General features: G+C 31.9%; 1 protein-coding gene across 9 annotated transcripts; it reads left to right on the top strand.

The window, feature by feature from the left end:
• Window positions 1-13,060: 13,060 nt before the first annotated feature.
• On the top strand, window positions 13,061-15,047 carry LOC145128883 (uncharacterized). 9 transcript variants are annotated; one of them, XR_013717158.1, is made up of 5 exons: window positions 13,061-13,645; window positions 13,732-13,871; window positions 14,001-14,077; window positions 14,221-14,299; window positions 14,757-15,047. XR_013717158.1 is itself a non-coding variant. In XM_079063667.1 (4 exons), exons 1-4 carry the CDS (start codon window positions 13,607-13,609, stop codon window positions 14,872-14,874), a joined length of 372 nt encoding a protein of 123 aa, XP_078919793.1. In that variant the 5' UTR covers window positions 13,061-13,606; the 3' UTR covers window positions 14,875-15,047. The 9 variants fall into 9 exon arrangements, 3 of the variants coding, with proteins under 3 accessions (XP_078919793.1, XP_078919792.1, XP_078919791.1); XR_013717157.1 differs by having other exon boundaries at window positions 13,732-13,806; window positions 13,931-14,299; XR_013717159.1 differs by lacking the exon at window positions 14,001-14,077 and having other exon boundaries at window positions 13,732-13,867; window positions 14,078-14,299.
• Window positions 15,048-21,644: the final 6,597 nt, after the last annotated feature.

The raw sequence follows: 21,644 nt of genomic DNA, 5'->3' as shown, positions 1-21,644 counted from the left end.
TATCAGGGGTTCGGTTCCTTGGTGAGCGAAAGGTATCGGGTTGTGATGATTGAACTTTATGTTAATTATTTTTTTGTTTCTTTGTCGGCTCGGTATCATTTCTGCCTCCACCTTGTATCATGGCAATCCCAGTGTCATATGTCTGAGTCTCTTCTTCTTTTCATGGTTCGCTCTCCCACTTTAAGTGATCAGTTTTTCTCCTTCTCCCTCTTGAGGCTTTCACAGTCTTCGGTGGCATGACCTAGCTACTTATGAACGTTGTAGTATTTATTCGGGTCCCAAAGATAATTTCTGCTCCTATCATTATTCCTTTTGTTCGATTGTCGTGGGGTATATGCCTCATATGCCTCCTATCAGTACAGTTGGAAGCGATTATTCTGCTTACTTCTTCCTTTGTGGGGAAACCTTTGATTATGATTATAAAGATGTCTATTGTTAAATGGGGTGAGTATGGTTTAATCCACTCTTCTTGTATTCTTTTTCCAACAATTGCCTTTCATCCTTGCTTTTTTTGCACTCTCTGCTTCCTAGCTTAGGAATTTATTAACTTTGCGTATCATTTCTTCGACATTGACCCACTCCTTGCCTACCAGTTTTCGAAATAATTCTCCTTCCATGAGACCGTAAGTGAATGTTGCTATGATCATAGGATCATCCCTTGTTGGCATCTTTCTACTGATCTCGTTAAACCGTTTAAAGTACGCCTTATTCGATTCCCCTCCACGTTGCCAACAAGATAATATTGCATGTGATTGTTGTTGGAACCTTTATTGGATGAAGTTGTTGCAAAACTTATGACATAGTTCTTCAAAAGTTCCCATGCTTCGGGGAGGCAGGCTTACTAACCAATATCGAGCATATTCATCTAATGTTCCTATGAAGTGAAGTATAGACTCCACAATTTTGGATCCATTGGGATCATCTTTATGGCCCACTGGAAGTTCGATACGTGATCATCTAGGTATCCTGTTCCATCGTAGGGCAATACTCTTGGCCCTTTCAATCCTTTTGGGATGGGCGTCTCATTAATGTCATCCATAAAGGGTGAACGGAAGTTTAGATTCTTGAAATCTTGATGGTACTGTTTTACTTATACCACCTTCGGGGGGTTTTCTCGGTCCTTGTGAGTGTTCCTCTTGGTATTTGCATGGCCAGAACTTATCTCCTTTATTTTTGATTTTTTCTCATATCCCCTCGATCTCTTTCGGAAATTAAGAATCGACTGTTGAGAATAACTTAGGACCCGATGACGATAACTCTTTGAAAAATCAATCAAAAGTTGGCCAACGATTCAATTTCTGGAAAATTCTTTCCCGCTTTTTATCGCAACAGTCGCGGGTATTTGCTTTTCGAGTATCGAGAGCGTAAAGCAACAACCGGAGCAAATAATTGAATTGCCCATGTGTCCAAGTCCATTAGTCCAATTCTCGTTTAAGAGTGTTTATCAGATTAGGCCCACTTTATCAGATTAGGCCTCTTATTTGTGCTCTCACATTGTTAATATGTTCTTTTTTAGGTCTCTATAACATATTATACAAGACATAAGTTTTGGGGCCCTTAAAGAGTTGGCCCATGGACGGTTACCCGGGCTGCCCATGGCCAGGGTCGGGCTTGGGCTTGATGATGACATTTGGTCACATATTCGATCATGGATCGTATTTGTCATAATTCTTTTGTTAAATTGTGACTAAATCTGTGAATATAGTTGGAAATCGTAATGACAATTAAGATAAAATATGGATAAAAAATACAATAATTACATCAATGACCTTTAGCCATAAAACGATGGCACACTGTTTTGACAAAACTGTGACCATTTATCATTTTTGTACTGGTGCTATATATCTAATTTTAAAATCTATTTAATATCTTTTAATAAATAATTAAAATTTAATAGTATCTCATACTAACATAATTACTCTTGTATTTATAGTTGAATATTAATATATTTTATAAAAGGAGCATTAATTTCAAGTATTTAACATTAAATGCATTCATATATATACTAGTGATATATCAAATTTAAAAATCTAATGTAGTATCTTTTAATAAATACTTAAAAATTTTATAGTATCCTAAACAATTACAATTACTCGTTTATTTATAGTTGAATATTAATATATTTTATAATAGGAGCAAAATGTATCTAACATTCAATGCATATATATATATATATATATATATATATATATATATATATATATATATATATGTGTGTGTGTTTTTGTAAAAGCATATAAAGCAAAATGAAGAATGCCCAACGCACTTTTCTTTTCTTCATGTTGGTACAATCACTTTTACTTGTTTTTGAATTTATAAGATTATTTGTTTATTGTAAATTTTAAGCTTGTTTTATCTAACATTTGAGTTATTGGAAATATGTTTGAAGCGATGACATTAAGAGTAATGGCAGTTCGATCCACTTCTCTACCAAACTGCAATACTAAAGATGATTGTGCACCGGTTTGCCGTGGTTGTGGGTTTTGTGCTTGCTTTGGCGGAACATGTGTTCGTGGATGCCCTGGCCCACCAAGAACAATTTAGATGATGGATGTGTTTTGTAAGAAAATTGAGTGTGATTAAAAAGCTATAATCCTTTTAATATATGTACTCTTAGTAAACTTTTGGAGTACTGGAATGATTTTTGTGGCTTCAATCTGCACTAGACTGTGATTTCTCTTATACCTCATAATTGGTCTTTCATGACACATTAGGAAAACACCATATTTATATATTTGAGATTACATAAGGAGAGAGCAAGTAATATACAGCCTCGACACCCACTGTAATCAACCTTAAGCTTATTTATATATATATATATATATATATATATATATATATATATATATATATATATATATATATATATGAAAAAGTTCAATAGAGAACCATAATTATTGATGTAAAAAATAAAAAATAAAAAATAAAAAAAAATATTCGAATTTGATATCATTGGAAAAAGGATAAAAAGTTATGAATTTCCGTATTTTTAGTTTTTTTTTTGATAAAAAATAAGTTCTAAAAGTTGAAAAAAAGATTGGTTCCTTGGTTAATTATGGTTCTCTATTGAACCTCACCCGTATATATATATATATATATATATATATATATATATATATATATATATATATATATATATAGTGGTTCAAATCAGAACAAAAAAAATGTTAAGAACTCTAAGAACCACTTTTTAATTTTTTTTTCATTAAAGGTAATTTTAACAAATCAGACATTAATATTATATTAAGCATATTTTTTTTCCTTAGTTTCTAAGTAGTTGCCACTTGTCGTTGGACCGCTGTCGGACCACCATCGGACTAACACCAAATTCAGTGATATTTTTCTGGCCGTATTCACAGTTTAATAGAACAAACGTTGTAGTATCATTTCTTTAAGAACACTTTTTAACACAAATCATTTCATTTTGCAGCCAAATATATAAAATTTAATAAAAAAAATAGAATTATGCCTTAGACAAAGTCAAAATTCTCTTTCCTAAATGGTAGATCTGTTTAAAAAAATATATCGTTATAAGACATATTTATAGTTTAAAATACCATATTGACAGTTTAATAAGCATATTAATTCCCTAATACACATGTTATTATTTTCATGCATACACTTATTGATATTTCAACACAAAATTTATATAAAAAATACAACTTAATAGAGTCCATTTTTAGTTTAATACATAAATATCACAACATAATATAATCCATTATTCACTAATTTACATATTTAGAAAACTCAAACCCAAACTCTACCACCACCAACTAATACTATACACAACCGCCACCCGCTTGTGCTACCATAATAATCATCATTCCTTCCAAATTAGATCTGCATATAAAATCATTAATTGACAACTTAAATATTATATTCACAATTTAATAAACTAATTAATTTACTTATTCGGTGTTGAATGCAAAATAATTATAAAAACTAATATATTCTTAAATATATATAAAACAAAAAATATTCATAAGAAAAGTAATATAAAATTTATACATAAATCATTCATAGTTTAACACAAAGTTTATTAAAAATTCATAGCTTAATACAGTCAATTCACAGTTCAGTACACAAAATTCACAGCTTAATATAATAAATTCACAATTTAATATACAAAAATTCTACATTCACAACCATATTATCAACTTAAAAGTTATATTTATACCTTGAGATATATAGACTAATGTTTCTTTCAAAGTTTATTTACATAAATATTCACAATTTAAATTTTACATACTTTATTCTAAATTATATATAAATCATATATGTCTATAATGGTTCTTTCATCTTATATTTTAAAAGCAAACACAAAATTTATAAAAAAAATCACAGCTTAATAGCAATCAATTCACAGTTTAATACAAAAAGTTTACAACTTACTATAATCAATTCACAGTTTAAACATAAAATACACAACTTATTGTAGTCAATTCACAGTTTAGACCACAAAAAATCACAGCTTAATACATAAAATTCACAACTTAATACAATAAAATCATAGTTTAATACACAAAAAATATGCATTCACAACCATATTATCAACTTATAACTCTTAATACAATCAATTTACAGTTTAATACATAAAATTCACAGTTTAATACAATAAATTCATAGTTTAATATAAAAAATTCACATCTTGATATAGTCAATTTATTGTTTAAATAAGAAATTCACAACTTAATGCAGTCAATTCACAGTTTAAAACACAAAAATCATAGCTTAATAGATATCATCATATTTTAACACAAAATCCATACAAGTTTCACAACTTAATTCAGTCGATTCACAGCTTAATATTGTTTATGCACAACTTAATATTGTCCATTCAAAGTTTAATCACAAAATTCTTTATAGTTGAAATTTAAGATCCAAAAGATATCCACATCAGATATGTGAAAAAAATAATGTATTCACAGCTTAAAACTTCAAGACTTCCACATTAAAACTTGACAAATTAGGAGTAAACTAACATATTTGATATAGATTTAAAGCACCAATGAAGATATGAAGTAAACCAACACATCAGAGAAAAATCAAGGAAGAATTTACTCAAAATAACAACAAAAAACTCATTTTCACAAGCTATGGAAGAGCAAAAATGAGTGAAAATACTAAAAATATGTGAACAAAGGTAATAAAACAAGTGTACCTGTGATATCCTTCAGATCTGGAACAAAAAAGCACATGAAGCTTGTCAATCTCGCAAGGAAACACCAACGACAGATAGAAACCACAAAAGTAACACATGGGACAAGAGATTGTAGTTGTTAAAACTCAGATTCAATTAGATCTAACCAGATCTGAACATATCTGAATTAGGAACACTATCAGAAACAAGAAAAAACCATCAGACTCTCATATCTAACCAGATCTTAGCAAAAAGCGCCAAGGAAAGTCAACAGATTCACAAATTTGTCAACATACCACCGGACACGACAAACGGAGGTGGTTGTTTGCCGGAGATCGCATAGATCTAGATCTAGATATTAAAATAACAAACAAATTTCGCAGATCTAAGACATGAAGAAGACGAAACCAGATCTGAAGAAATCAGATCTAAAATCATAAGCACGAAGCACAAAATAATGAACTAATATGAGATGTTCAGGTGGTGGTTTGACATCGAAGGTGATAACGGTGATTTAATGTCGACGATAGTAGTTGCTCTCCAGATCTGATACATTTTTTTCCATTCAGAGAGAGAAAGTGGAACTGAAGGAGGTCGGTGTTGTTGGTGGTTGTTTTGCTTGTTCAGCGATAACAGTTCATCGAAGTAGTGGTGGAGGAGAAGAAGTGGTAATAGATTTAGATCTAAGGGTGGTGGTTCCAGATCTGAAGTTCCGACGACATATGTAGGTGTTTTCGTAGGTAATCGGAGGCTGTGACAGAGGAAGAGAAGTAACAGTTGTGGAGTCGCCGTCGGCGATGGTGGCGGCAGTGGGACCGCCTCCGGCGGTGGTGTTGTCGCCAGCAATGGTGCCTGTGGTGTTATTCGGAGGTTATTGAAGAAGATGAGAGAATTACTTTTGCTCTTGAACAACTATAAAAGTAATGCATCTGCATCAGATATGATTTTAAGAATAAGTTTTTTAAAAGACCATTATAACCTTGTTGTGTTTTGTTATTTATCAAGCTTTTAAAAATAAACAAAATAGCTAAAAATAGATGGTTCTTAGGGTTCTTAACCTTTAGTGGTTCTCATTTGAACCTTTATATATATATATATATATATATATATATATATATATATATATATATATATATATATATATATATATATATATATATATATATATATATATATATATATATATATATATATGTGAGATCGGTTGAGAACTCATAATTTCCCAAAAACCTGAGACCTAAAAGTGGAGCGTTAGTACAAAACTAACTCATTAAGGACATGATCGTAATCTTACCGATCTCATTTAATGTTTATTTTTTTGTGTTATTGGAAAAAATTAACATAATAAATCAAATTTCGGATTTTTTTTAACACATTTTTTTTTAAAATGGAGTTTTTTTTATTTTTTTTAGAAAACATGAATTTTTTGAAAAAAATGAAAATTTGTAATATTTTCAAAAAACTGCAATACTTTTCTAAAAAAAACTGTAATTTTTTCAAAAACAAAACTCCAATTTTTTAAAAAAACTGCAAGTTTTTTTTAAAAAAAAACCTACAATTGTTTTATAAAAAAACTTCATTTTTTTCTTAAAAAAAAATTTTTCAAAAAAAAAACTCCAATTTTTTTAAAACATTTTTTGAAAAAGTAAAATTTTAAAAATCAGTAAATTTAAAAAAGAAAAAGAAAGAAAACCTAATTTTTTTTAACAAAAGAACTCAACGTTTTTGGTGCATATATACGTAGTTTTTCAAATGCATATATATATATATATATATATATATATATATATATATATATATATATATATATTTCTTATACTATAATATTCATAAGTAATTCATAAAAAATCTTATTTTTATTAATCAATCTATAAACATAATGATACAAGCATTTTGTTCGATACAAAATAATATATAAAAATAAAACAAAGCTACAAAGATTCACAATGTTATCATTTCCTCATATCATGATTTCCATATTTTCATCAATTTATCACTTTTTGCATCTTCAAAATTTTCCACAAATTCTTTCAGATCTATAAGAAAAACAAGTGATTAATGCAAGAACACTCACAAAAATGCATATGTATATATCATGTAAGATTCACATTCGATTATATAATGTGATATTCACATGTTATTATATCTTTTAAAATTCAAATGTGAAATTCACAAGAAAATAAAAACGAAGAACACTCACACAAAATGCATGTGTGCATATAGACGTGATTCATATGTGAATTACATGTGATTTATATGTGAACCACATGTGATTTATATGTGAATCAAATGTAATTCATATTCCATATGTGATACACTTGTGGATTACATGTTATTTATATGTGAATCACATGTGATTTATATGTAAATCTCATGTAATTCATATGTGATTCACTTGTGAATTACATGTGATTTATATGTGAATCACATGTGATTTATATGTGAATCACATGTGATTTATATGTGAATCACATGTAATTCATATGTGATTCGCTTGTGAATTACATGTTATTCATATGTGAATTACATGTGATTTATATGTGAATAACATGTGATTTATATGTGAAACACATATAATTCATATGTGATTTATATGTGAATTACATGTAATTCATATGTGAATTACATGTGATTATTTTCGATCGGACATGTAATGTAACTAACTGTCTAGGTTAGTTACTGTAAAGGAATTACATATGATTCAAGAACAATAATTAAACAATAAAAAAGGAACAATTTTTGGTAACTTTTTTAATTCTTTTTTAAGAAATGAAATTTTTTAGTCAACTTGAAAACTACCTGCGTTTTGGCTTTGAGTCATAAATAGCTAATAGTTAAAGACGTAAAGATACTTTAGACATACATATTTGGTCTGTAATTTGCAATCACAAAATATACAAAGTGTAGCTAGTTGTACATGTGCCTTCTGGGATGGTGTAATCTAACATCATATAGTTGTATGTGATAATATTTCAACCTATGTGAATGCTTTCCGATATTAATTGAGTGCAATTTCAATAGCCCATCCATCAATCACAAAAGCCACATCCTGTAACAAAATACATAGATACCTTCTAATTAAATTTAAATCAAACAAACACAACAAGTAATTGCATCAATAATAAATGTAAGTCGTTTGTTACCTTAGGTTCTTCTTTTGTTATCCTCATTGTAAGAAAAATTCTTTCCAGATTTCTATAAACTTCATCTTCTGTTTTTCCATTAACTAACAGAAGTTGGCCTTTTAACTAATAGAAGCTGGCCTTTGGGTTCTGTACATGATTGAAACAGAATGAAATTTGAAAAACTACAAACATATCATAAATTCTAAAATTTAATCAAACATGGAAAACTATCATTCCTACTCAAGATACAGGTAAACTCAAGAAATAACAACATAATTTCGTTCATTTCTTTACTTTATAATTAAAAAACAAATTGAAATGGTAAGAAATAGGGCAGCAATAAAAGTAAAATGTGTATTAGGAGGTGAAGTGATCAATCAAATCATTAAGTTGTGTTCTTATTAAAGGTTATCAACCTTTTTTGCCTATAGTAAATGACAGAAATTTCAAGATTTATTATGTTTGTAGTTATTTATCAACCTTTTTTGTCCACAAGTATATTTGGATTTTTCAAGTTTGGTCTTGATAAATTTTTCTTGCAATTTTAGTTTTTGTAACATTTTTGGTCCACGTACCAGAAAAATGTCTACCTTTGGCCCCTGAGTAAAGCTGATTTTGCAATTTTGGTACCAAAAATAAAGTCTTAGTATTTGGAATTAGGTACCATATTTGCAAAAACCAGCTATATTCAAAGATCAAATGTGTAACTTTCTCTAAGGAAAATGAATTTACCTGCTAAAAGAGTTCGGTTATCAAAACAGTGTGACTCAACACTTTCCTAGTTTTCATAATCTAAACAATAACAACATTAACCTGCAATATATTCACTAGTACAAAAAAGACCTACGGTCACACTTTCCGAAAAACGGTCTGTGACACTTTTTATTAAAAGTGTGGCCAAATGTCACTAAAAAAATTTAGAGATTGTTTTTGGAAACATTTAAATTAGTTTGTGTGACCATTATATAGATAATCAAAACTTTAACCACACTTAATTATACCAAATGTAACAAATATTAGTCACACTCGGACACTGAGGCCATAGGTCACAATCAGCCACAGATATCGATTAAGATTGTCATACTTTTTTTATGAGAGACTGTAGATAAACGTATTGTGACATGAGTCAGTTGTATGTGTGTCTATAACCTGGTGCCTTTTTAGACACATAACAGACAAAGTAGCTAAAAGGTTATACATATGGTCACACTAAATATTTGTGTGTCCATAGGGCGGTTTTGTACTAGTTGTACTTAGTAAACGCAAGAAAACAAGTTAGTATTGGTTGTTTATGGTCATTTACCTTTTTATTAGGTGTGTCAAAATATGATGAATTGGCTTTGAGAAGAAACAAATATTGTGAGTGCAAGTAGCATTTAGTTATGATTACAGTTATTATATGTGTCTATATGTAAATATAGTTATAAAAGAACAATAATGTCTTATCGGTATAATTATGGGTCGTTTATTGAATATGTGTGTCTATAACCTGGTGCCTTTTTAGACACATAATAGACAAAGTAGCTAATAGGTGATACATATGGTCACACTAAATATTTGTGTGTCCATAGGGCAGTTCTGTACTAATTGTACTTAGTAAACGCAAGAAAACAAGTTAGTATTGGTTGTTTATGGTCATTTGCCTTTTATTAGGTGTGTCAAAATATGATAAATTGGCTTTGAGAAGAAACAAATATTGTGAGTGTAGGTAGCATTTAGTTATGATTACAGTTATTATATGTGTCTATATGTAAATATAGTTATAAAAGAACAATAATGTCTTATCGGTATAATTATGGGTCGTTTATTGAATATGTTACTATATTTATGGTCATTGTTTAATAATAAAAAAAAGAATACAAATACAAATGATAAGCTCGTTACTTTTCCTATTAATAATCACAAGTGTTGACAAGTTAAAATATATTAATGAAACAAACAAAACTACAACCTTTGTCTCATTGACATCATTTCAATTTTTTAATTCTCTTAAACAAAAAAGAATGTACATTTTCCTATTAGGATTGAAAGCCAAAACATTTATTGGAACATAATGCCCTTGAATGCGTCTGTGGTCCTTTTGTAGAGCCTAGGACACAAGTATAAAAGTATCTATTTAGGACCATAAGCATATGTATTTTTTCAAGCATTATAACAAGCACACACACTTACCCTTCTCTTTCATTTTTTAGTGAATTCAAGTGTCTGTTTATAAAATAACACAATCAATTTCTTAAATAATTATAAAAAAATATATATATAATCAACATTTAAAATCCAAATTGAACATAAATCAAAATTAAACATAATCTAAACCAAACTTAAATGCCTTCTTTTCTCCCATGTCTTTGAGCAAACAGGATATTACAGATGGAGGAGAAAGGGGTAGGATAGAGAAGAAGGGGGTGTCGATGAAAGGAAATGAAAAAAGAAGGCTCCCGTGTTTTACATTTTATAGCATACTTGTATTTTGGAAGGAGATGAACAATGCCTTGTTCGATGATTGATACCTTGTAGTGGACTACCTTGTATGGAGATGATTGTCGACTTTGGGAAGGAGATGAATGGTGCGTTGTGTACGGATAGGAACACCTAATGTTGATTTGAAATTACCGAGAAGTTGAAAGAGATCAAATGTAATTTTGTAGAGTAAAAAGCAAGGTTGTAAAAAACGCTAGACATTAGCTAGGCGTTGGACCGGGGTCTAGGGATTAATCGGCTAGGCGGGGATTAATCGGGGACCATTACTTATTAAAAAAATTATTAAAAAATTAATAAATATAACATTAATTCTAATAATATAACATTAAATATAACATTAAATATAACATTAATAAATATAACATTATATAATGGTACTAAATATACACGACTTATAAACACGAACACGTCGCTGACACGACGTTTCATGCTATTATCGTTTTAATATCATGTCAAAAAAGGGATTTGTTTTTATATGATCATACAAGTGTATGATTTGTGGGATTGTTCTATGTGACCATAGAAGATGACAAGAAAAGGTAATAATAAAAGGAATCTCATGGTTGGAGTGTGTTAGGGGTGAGGATCGGTTGAGTTTTGGTAGGTCAAGTGGGGAGTAGGGACCACTTATAATGTTGTTTTAACAAAAATTAGTAACAAAAAATGTTAAAAGAAGATAAATAATGGTGTTTTTAAAATTTCATGCTCAAAGTTCATGTAACTTGTATAATTAATCATGTATATGTTTACATCTCATGCTTATTGCTTATGCTTAGGGCTTATGACTTATGATGTATGGCTTAGGGAATAAGGCTTATGATTGGGAATTAAGGTTTACGACTTATGGTTTATGAATTATGACTTATGACTCGTGACTTAGGGCTTATGGATTATGAATTAAGGCCTAAGGCTTATGGATTATGGTATATTACTTAGGGCTTAAGGGTTAGCACTTAGGAATTATGACTTATGGCTTATACATTATGGTTAATGGCTTGTGGCTTATAGATTTGGCTTATGACTTATGACTTATAGCTTGGGGCTTAGGGCGCACAATGTATGACTTTGGGCTTGTGCCTTATGGCTTATGGATTGAGGTTGTATGCTTGGGGTTTATGGTTTAATGAATAGATGTCAAGGTTTATGGTTTATGTTTTATAGCTTATACCTTAGGGCTTGTGGCTTGTGGTTATGGTTATAGGTAATGGCTTAGGAAATAAGGATTAAGGCTTAGGGGTTATGACTTATGTTTATGGCCTAAGAATTAAGGCTTACAAATTAGGCTCATGGCTCATTGCTTATTGCTTAGAGCTTCGAGTTTATTGCCATGGGCTTGTTGTTTATGGATATGGGTTATGACTTGTGGCTTATGACTCATGGCTTATGGATTAAGGATTATGACGTATAAATTATGGCTTGAAGCTTAAGGCTTATAACTCAAGGCTTAAACCACAAATCTTAAGCCTTCAATTATAAGGCCTAAGCCCTAAACCCTACGCTATAAGCCATAAGCCATCCAACTATACCCATCTTCACCCGCACCCACACTCTACTTACACCTACCTATATCGATACTTACCCCACCCTACCTCCACCTCACCATACCTTCATTCCCCGTACCCACACCCCACACCCACCCACCCATCTACCCAACCATACCACCCATCTATCCACCCAACACCCACACTCCTATCACAACACCCACACTCCTATGACAACACTCCCACGCCTACCAAGCCTAACCCTATATAAACTACAAAACCCATAACTAGACATATATACACCTACCGCACACCACCCCAACCCTACCTCTACACCCGCATCCACATGCTCATCCCAATTACACCCCACATCTACCCTATCGACACGTACCCCCAGCCTCACTCTTATATGTGTACCCATACGCCTAACCACCCATACCTATATGATTCCTACAAGCCCACACCGACGCCTACCTAACCCCGGATAATTGGACTTTCGTTTCACAACTCAAGCCACTAGTAGTAAAATAAAAATATCTATATTGTAATTAAAAACTTATAAGTATTAATAAATACATAGGTTTTACAATTATCATTGCATTAAAAAAATATTAATTTTAAGATGATAGTAAATAATAATATATATTATAAAATAAAATAATATAATTAACAAAAATATTTATTAAAATGTTAAATATTATTTTTTTCTAAATGTAATATATATATATATATATATATATATATATATATATATATATATATATATATATATATATATATATATATATAGATTTAAGTATTCCCTCCACGTATCTAAATCTAAAATATATGAATTTCCCACGTTTGAAATCTAAAATATTCGAATTCCCAATGCCCAAAATTTTAAATGATCCAATTCTATTAACCTCCCTTCAAGGACCTTTCTCAAATCTATCTAACCCTAATAACCGGCGAACACCCTGTACTCTTAGTCTTCTGTTTCGTGCACCGCCTCCACCAATAACACATCAATTGATTAGAACTCTCCATTTCTTCTGGTCATTTTATTGTCGTCGCTCACCAACCATCTCAATCGCATTCTCAATTTCACATTGCTGCTCTCTCTCTCTCTCTCTCTCTCATAAAAAACAACGACGTCTTCTTCTTCAAAGCAATCTCTCCAGCTTCCATCGACATTACTTGATCCACCTCCGGCCAACACCTCCACTCCGCCAACACCGCCACTTCGATAGCAACCTTTCGGTAACAATATTAGATCGAGAATCATATAACAATATTAGGCCAAGGGAAATCGAGATAATGCAGAAATTGATAATTTCCAGTCGAAGCCATCAGGTTCCTTCACCGTGTCCGGTTGTTGATCGTGTCGCTGTTACCATATGTCGTCGCCGTTATCAGCGACCGTCTCTGTCCACCAGGTACGCCTCTATATGGTATCTATATGGTATCGATGTTTTATTTTCTTATTTGATTCTTATTTCGACTAATTCTTTATTCATATTAGTGTACATCGCACGCACCACAAGACACCGATTATCCCATTTGTACGACGACGATATCATCGAGCCTTCAACCACCGGTCAGATTCAAGATTGTGACCTTTGCCTCAAGACTTATGCCACCGGCTTTTATCTTTCCCTGTATGTAAGTTAATAACTGAAATATATATTTGATTCATATCTTCTTGGTTTTTCTGTTTGTAGATGAGGGAAGCGGGACGATGTCCTCTAGTTTTGTCAAGGCCTGAATGGAATTTTGGATTATTGATTGCAGTTTAATAATTTTCCTGTGATGGATGGTGACAGCTTTTTTGAGAGCTTTATGTAATTTGTGCTTTTTACCCATGTCAGGTATCTTGTTGGGTGGCAGCCCTTGATGCTATCAAGTTCTTTCCGTGTTATGCTGTTATTTGGTGTTTGCTTTCATATTATGGGTTTGATGGCTTTCCCCTATCGACTGATTGTTTTGTTCTTGGTTGCCTTTTTTGTGCTAGCTTTGATGGTTTTGGGCATGGTGGTGCTTATTGCTGCTGTAAGCTTAGATGTGCTCACTGCTGGACAATTGGTGTTTGGGTATATTTACTTTTAAACTTTTTACTTTTTACCCCCAAAGTTACGGTTGGTTGAAATTGTAACCTAAAGTTTTGATTTTATAGCTTTTACTTGCGGAACAAATCACAATTTCGGGTGTATTAAGGCATGTTGATGCCTAGGTTTATGAGCCAGTTAATTGTGATTCACTTTTGGTAAACTTTATTCAATGAAAAAGTTAAATGTTGGGTTGCTTGCTTTTAACTTATGTTTTTGTAGCACTTGAAATGTTGCATGCTTATGAATTTATCGTAACGGAGAAAGCTGGTCAACTTTAATCTTCTTGATTAACAACATCTAATTTTTGTTAACCTGCATTTTATTTTTGTTAACCTGCATTTTATGTTAACTTCTTTGTACATTACACTTTTTTTCTTTGTAAACTTGTATACTAAGTTTTTAATGAACTCATTTTTTTGTTTCAATGTTGTTGGTATAGGTACCAAATATTATATCACATGAAGACCATCAACTTCAAAACTCAAAGAAAAGGAAACCAACTTACATATCATCTGATTCCATTCTCAAGAAGACAAAGAACAATACTAATAAGATGAATGTCTAGTTACGTCTAGGTTTTGGTTTGTGATGTGTTAGTTTTTTTACCATAATTTAAATACTTTCAATTAGTACAATTTTTGTTTTTTGGTATTTTAATTAGGAATTTAATGTATGGATTTGGATTTCAATTTTTACTATATATGAAATTATGCGTTATGATATTGTTTCATATTGTTGGGTTTGGTTACTTTAATTTAAATTATTTTGATGTGTCTACAATGTAGAAAAAGTAACAATAAAAATTGAATTATTGTGGCTTTAATATGAATTTGGCTATGTTTTATAGGTTTTCAATGTCTCTAAAATTATATAATGGTTACTTTATATCATTTTTTAACGTGTGGCTAAATGGTTAACAATAGCTATAATATACAAGAATTATGAGTCTAAAGTTGTTATATAATGATGTTTATTCTAAAGTTTTTGTGACTAAGTTAAAAAATAACAACATGAAAAACAATTTATGTGGCAAATAAATACCATAATTGATTGTTTTTGTGACTAAATACTACCAAATCGTCACTTACATCATTAATTATATGTGTCCATTTACTGAACATGGACACGTTCACCGTAATTATATGTGTCTAAAATATACCCAATAGTGCTAATACGATATCGAATAGTCCTTAATTTTAACAAAATGTGTGTCTTTATAATACTTATGATTGTATTTCACTTAATTGTGTGTCTCTATACGATAGACTATAGTCACAAAAATTGATTGTTTTTTGTGACTAATTATTAGCAATTCGCCACTTATGGAATTAATTACATGTCACCATTTAGCAAATATGATCATGCTCACCGTAATTACTTGTTTACAAAACATACACAATAGTGTTAATAAAATTTAATCTGTGTGACAATATAAAACAAAACAACTACACTAAAACATCATGAATGTCGCAAGGTGGTGATATACAGTCACCACATTACTAAATAAATGTGACTACTGACGGTTTAACGCTACAATATTGGATATTTAAGGAACAAAATTCCGTACACATTTGCCACACTTTTATAATACGGCCAAATGTTTTCATATCATACAGACACTACATTTTAAAGTGACCATAAGACCCATACGATGACGTCACCTTCCGTCACACTTTCAGTGAAAAAATAAAATGTCACTATACGCATATGGTCACACTTTTTTGGTTTGACTGTAAGTCATTTTTCTTGTAGTAATTAAAAAAATATGGTTATAACTTATAATTACAAATAAACTTAAAGCAGTTTCTAAACACCAATAATAATAATAATTACAAAATATTCAAGGTATCATTGGATCACTTGTCAATTGGTCCCACTTCTTTAACCAACTTTCAGAATATCTAATGAATTAAACGAAACTTGTTTTGATAATAAAACATCTATAGACCTTCTATCAAATGCACAACTTTTTAAATTCCACCTTACTGTGCATATAAACTCTTAAAGCATGTGAGTGACTTCGTTTTAAACTTTTTTTAGAACATTCATATTTAATACATCCCCTTTTCACTCAAAAAACAAGCTAGGTATAAAAATTTCAGTTTTCAAGTTGAATGTAGAAATCTTATTTTGTCCGAATACCGGATTCCTTCTTTGTTTTAAATTTCTTATCACTTTAACAAATCCATAATCATTTCTGTTTTCAATTTGAAAACTTTAAGGATTTGCAAAGTTCACCATTTGAACTTCTTGAAACATCAACTTTAGCTTAATGGTCAATTACAATGTCTACTGGCACTTGGGAAATATGAAGATATGAAATAATTAAAAACTATTGATGTTTTAAAAAAATATGTGAAGTAGATAATCAGAATATTACTTACCAAGGGGTTGATCTTCTTGGAGTCACCACTAAGTCTTTTTATAGAATCTCATATACAAGCAAGGTTAACTACAAATAGAACTCCAGTAAATAAGAAAATATCATGGATTATTAGAAATGAACAAAGGAATGCAAAGTTGTATACTTGTATTAAGCCAATCTACCTTGATATTAAAGCAAAGGAACTAAATCTGGTTCAGGACTTTCATCGAGGAACTTGTGTGCACTTCAGAAAACCTGACACTTTGAATACAAATTGACTATATTTTCACCAGACGGGTCCATGTTAAAGAGAACAACAATATTCATAAGGCAACAAATGAAGGAAAAGAGCACTAGAATTTTATATTTTCATGAAAATGTTCTTCTTAATAAGAAACCTTCTAAAGTGTAAGTAATTTCAATACCACATACTTTATTGAATCCGATAACTAAATCAGAATACGAACAAGCATATAGATTGTCAACTTAATTTTGGTAATGCAGAAAAGAAAAAGCAAAATCTGATCTAAAAAACCGAAGAAATGCAGAAAAATAAAAACCTCTGTTTAGGCAAGTTCTAGTGGAGGAAAATTGAGACCGATATCGAGAGTTAGGGATAGTCTGATAGGCTAAGGTCAAGTGCTTCAGGCGTAAGTATAGAGATCGAGACCAGATGCAATTTTCATATTGTTTACACTTTGAATTCTTGATCGACAAGGGATCTTCTTCTCCGTTCAGGTCTTCAATCCACAGAGGAGGCTGAGGTAAAGTCGGAGATTATGGTGTAGTTCGGGGAACGAATTGACTGTGGATAAAACGATTCAAAATCAAAGCATCTTCAGTGGAATTTTTTCTATGAAGAACGAGCGATCAAGGAGTGTGGCGGTCGACAGAGGTAGAGGTGGTCGGTGAAGGGAGGAGGGAGGCGATCGACGACGGATGATGGAGGAGGCAGTCGTCTTTATCGTCAATGAAGAATGTGAGAGGGAGAGAGATTTGATGACGAACAGAGAAAAATAGTATAAGTAAAGGGTTTCACAGGATCAGGTATAAGTTTTCTATCCCTAAAATGCCCTCTAACAAATTGAAATAAGATACCCCCGTGCTTTTTGTTTCCAAGTTTTTACAAAAATGCCACAAATCATCTTGACCCTCTATTATTTTGATATAACGGTCCTCGTTTGGTTCTCGGGTTCTCGGGAAAGTATAGGTTGTCAAATGATCTTTCGTCTCTCTCTCTCTCTCTCTCTCTCTCTCTCTATATATATATATATATATATATATATATATATATATATATATACACACACACACACACACACACACACACGCGCGCGCGCGCTAAACAAATTATTGCGCGTTGCACAGGTTAAGATTATGTAGTTATTCACATTAACTACAAAATAATAATTTTTACGTTATGTTGTTATACAAAATTGTAAGCTTTTTGAATAATATGATAGGATAAACATATATTGTAATCAAATTTTGCAATGTCCTATACCAATAGTTTACACATAAATAAAATTAAATACAATAAGTGTTACTTTTAAGTTTTAACTATTGTTATGATAAATCAATATACATATTATTTATTTCATTGAGTAATATTTCTTACTACTGTTATGGTTAATTAATTAAAAAACCGATTTTAAAACATTTATAACAAATGGCTCATGAACGTTTTTGATAAATATTAAGTAAAGTTAAAAAAAACATTTTCACAACTTAGATCATATTTAATGGTAGCTTTATAAATTACTACTAATCTATCAAACACTCAATAACTTGGATAACTTTATTTTATTACTATTTATTAAACACTTAATATTTACAACTATTTATATATGATACATTAGATATAACCATCATCTTAATTATAACACTATTATTTTATTCCTCTTAATTATATTTTATTTTATATTTTATTATTTAGTGACAAAATAATCTAATATATTATATATACAAAATAAAACTCAATATTATATAGAAAAAATATATAAAAACAATTTAAGTCAATTAAAATGACATATCAAATAATTTTAAAATCAAAAATCAAATAAGGGTATTTTGCAAACCACATCAAATATGTAAAGACAATCAATGCAATTAATCATATTTATGTGTATTAAATTACAATAATATAGATTTTTCCATAACCCATTTTGTAATAAAAAAATTCAGAAGTTGAACGTTACGATGTGGAAAATTTTCAAAGTACAACTCTTAAAAAATAAGAATTAAAAAATAGTCATTAAAATAATTGTAACATCCAATAAATCACAATAAATTTTAACTTTTCAAAAACAACCCAATAACCATAATTGTTTACAAAATCATTGTTTAAAAAGTGTTATTCAATAATCAAAGTATTCCAAAATCCGAATAAAATAAATCCGAAGGATGTGCACGATAAAGCATTCCCCTTGCCACGGTCATCTGAAGTACGTGAAACAATAAACTGAAACAATAAGCCAAAGCTTAGTGAGTTCCCCCAAAGTACCACCGCACAAACATATAACCAAACAGATACCAGGTCCATAACCTCTTGGTTGGATTACCCCTAGCCCACAACCTTACGGTTGGAATGCCCTGGCCCACAACCTTTCGTTTGGCTTGCCCAATACATAACTGGTCCACAACCTCCTGGTTAGATTACCCCTGGTCCACAACCTCCTGGTTAGATTACCCTTGGCCCACAACCTCCTGGTTGGAATGCCCCGGCTTGTTAATTGACAACACAAAGCAGTACAGTCTCAACCCCACCATATCATGTCGAAATATAAATAACAATAACATATATCCAACAATAGATAATCATATAACTAGTCAACAGACAAACAGACAAATCTACCGATCACTACCACATAGCAATATCCTATAATGAAGGACACAGATCTAACAGATCACTATAGCATAGCAACATCCTCTATACCAGGATACATAAACTAATGGGTCGACATTAGTGCCTTCGACCCACAAGAACAGTGAGAAAACTCACCTCTCAGTCTGAAAAGATTGTTGAACAGGACACTGCTCCAAATATCAGCTCTAAGAGTCACCTATTCAACAAATAGTGACTAATCACAAATACAACCCAAAATACCCTCAGGTCAAACTTGGTAAAATCCTGGTCAAAGTCAAAAGGTCAAAAAGTCAAACTTGGTCAATACACCTGAGTATGCCCAACGTACTCAACTTGTACGCTTGGCGTACACGAGACTTGACCAAAATGCGTTGGGTTCACCTAGTAGGCGCAACGTACCTGGGTTACGCCCAACACATGTGACTGAGTCTGTTTCCTTCTTATTATGAGCTTAATCCTTAAGCCATTTTGCCTAAATTCCAGATCTAGTCCTAAACTAACGTCCTTAACCATAAAGTTTCCAATGTTATGGCCTTGCATGGCTATTAAGTGCCCAACAACAAAAACCCTAACTTCTTAACTCATTAAGACACACTAACTCATGCATGGAAGGAAAATAATCATCAAGATTACATTTTTATGGCCTTAGATACTCCAAAATATCTAGAAGGACAAACCATTTGGTTCTAGAGCATGTCATACTCAAGAACATCATTGATTGGGGAAGAAAGCACATAATAACATCATACAAGTTAGATCTAACCAAATAATCATCAAGGTATAAGCTTTATACCTTCTAGAGATGTAGGAAGGTGCAAAACTTCCAGATCCAAGGTTGCTCCAAGCTTCCAAGTTGTTCTCCTTTCCTTCTCCTTCCTCTATGAACACCAAAACACACACTAATGGCTCAAAATGCTCTCAAATGGATTAGGGTTTGCAAATGGGTCGAAATGGGGTTGGAGGCTGATGAAAGAAAGAACTCTTGGGGGTTAAGGATGTTTAAATATGGTCCAAAGCTTAAAAATTAGGGTTTGCACCCTGACCAATTAAGCCCAGCGTACTCAACTAAACCCTTATACGCCCAACGTACATGCATGTACGCCCAGTGTACTCATGCAGCCCCGAAAATTACAAAAATGCCATTTTGGTCCAATTTGCCATAATTCTCATATCAAGGATTAAAATGCAATTAATTCTCATACTTAAGGTTAAAAATGAAAATACCTTAATATCAAGATGTTATAATTTTCCCCCACTTGAGCTAGACTTCGTCCTCGAAGTCCGCTGCTATGAACAACTCAAGGTAAAACTCCCGCATCTCTGCCTCGGGCTCCCAAGTCCATTCGGAACCCTTCTGATGCTGCCACTGGATTTTGACCAAAGAAACCACCTTGTTGCGCAAGGCCTTCGTCATCTGATCCAAAATCACCACTGGTCTTTCCACATAATTCAGGAAATTATCAACCTGAATATCCTTCAATGGAACAACCGCCGAATAATCAGCCACACACCTCTGGAGATGAGAAACATGGAAAGCGATGCGAATCTGACTAAGCTCCTCATGCAAACCAACCTGTAAGCTACCTTGTCAACCGTAAAAATCATTCGATATGGCCCAATATACCGGGGCGCCAACTTGCCCCTCTTCCAGAAGCATATTACACCCTTCCAAGGTGATACCTTCAGCAAAACCATGTCGACAACCTGGAACTCCAACTCAAATCGACGCTTGTCGGCATAACTCTTCTGCCAACTCTGAGTTATCTGTAGTCTCTGTATAATCTGTTGAATAAGCTTCATCGTCTGAAGGACTACCTCAGTCCTTCCCATGACTCTATGACCAATCTCTCCTCAACAAACCGGGGTATGAAACTAAGGCAAGGTGGCACGGAGTGATAATTGTAGTTGTTAGAAAACTCATATAAGGCAAGGTAGGAGTCTCAACTCCCACCGAAGTCTATGACACATGCACTCAACATGTCCTCAAGTGTCTGAATGATCCGCTCACTCAGACCATCAGTTTGCGGATGATAAGTAGTGCTAAGATGCAACCTCGTACCTAGTTCCTGTTGGAACTTCTGCCAAAAACAAGATGT

This window comes from Lactuca virosa, chromosome 8, assembly GCF_052849685.1.
Source record: "Lactuca virosa cultivar CGN04683 chromosome 8, Lactuca_virosa_CGN04683_v6, whole genome shotgun sequence".
In the NCBI taxonomy this organism is placed as follows: domain Eukaryota; kingdom Viridiplantae; phylum Streptophyta; class Magnoliopsida; order Asterales; family Asteraceae; genus Lactuca; species Lactuca virosa.
This window is presented reverse-complemented; position numbering and strand designations above follow the sequence as displayed.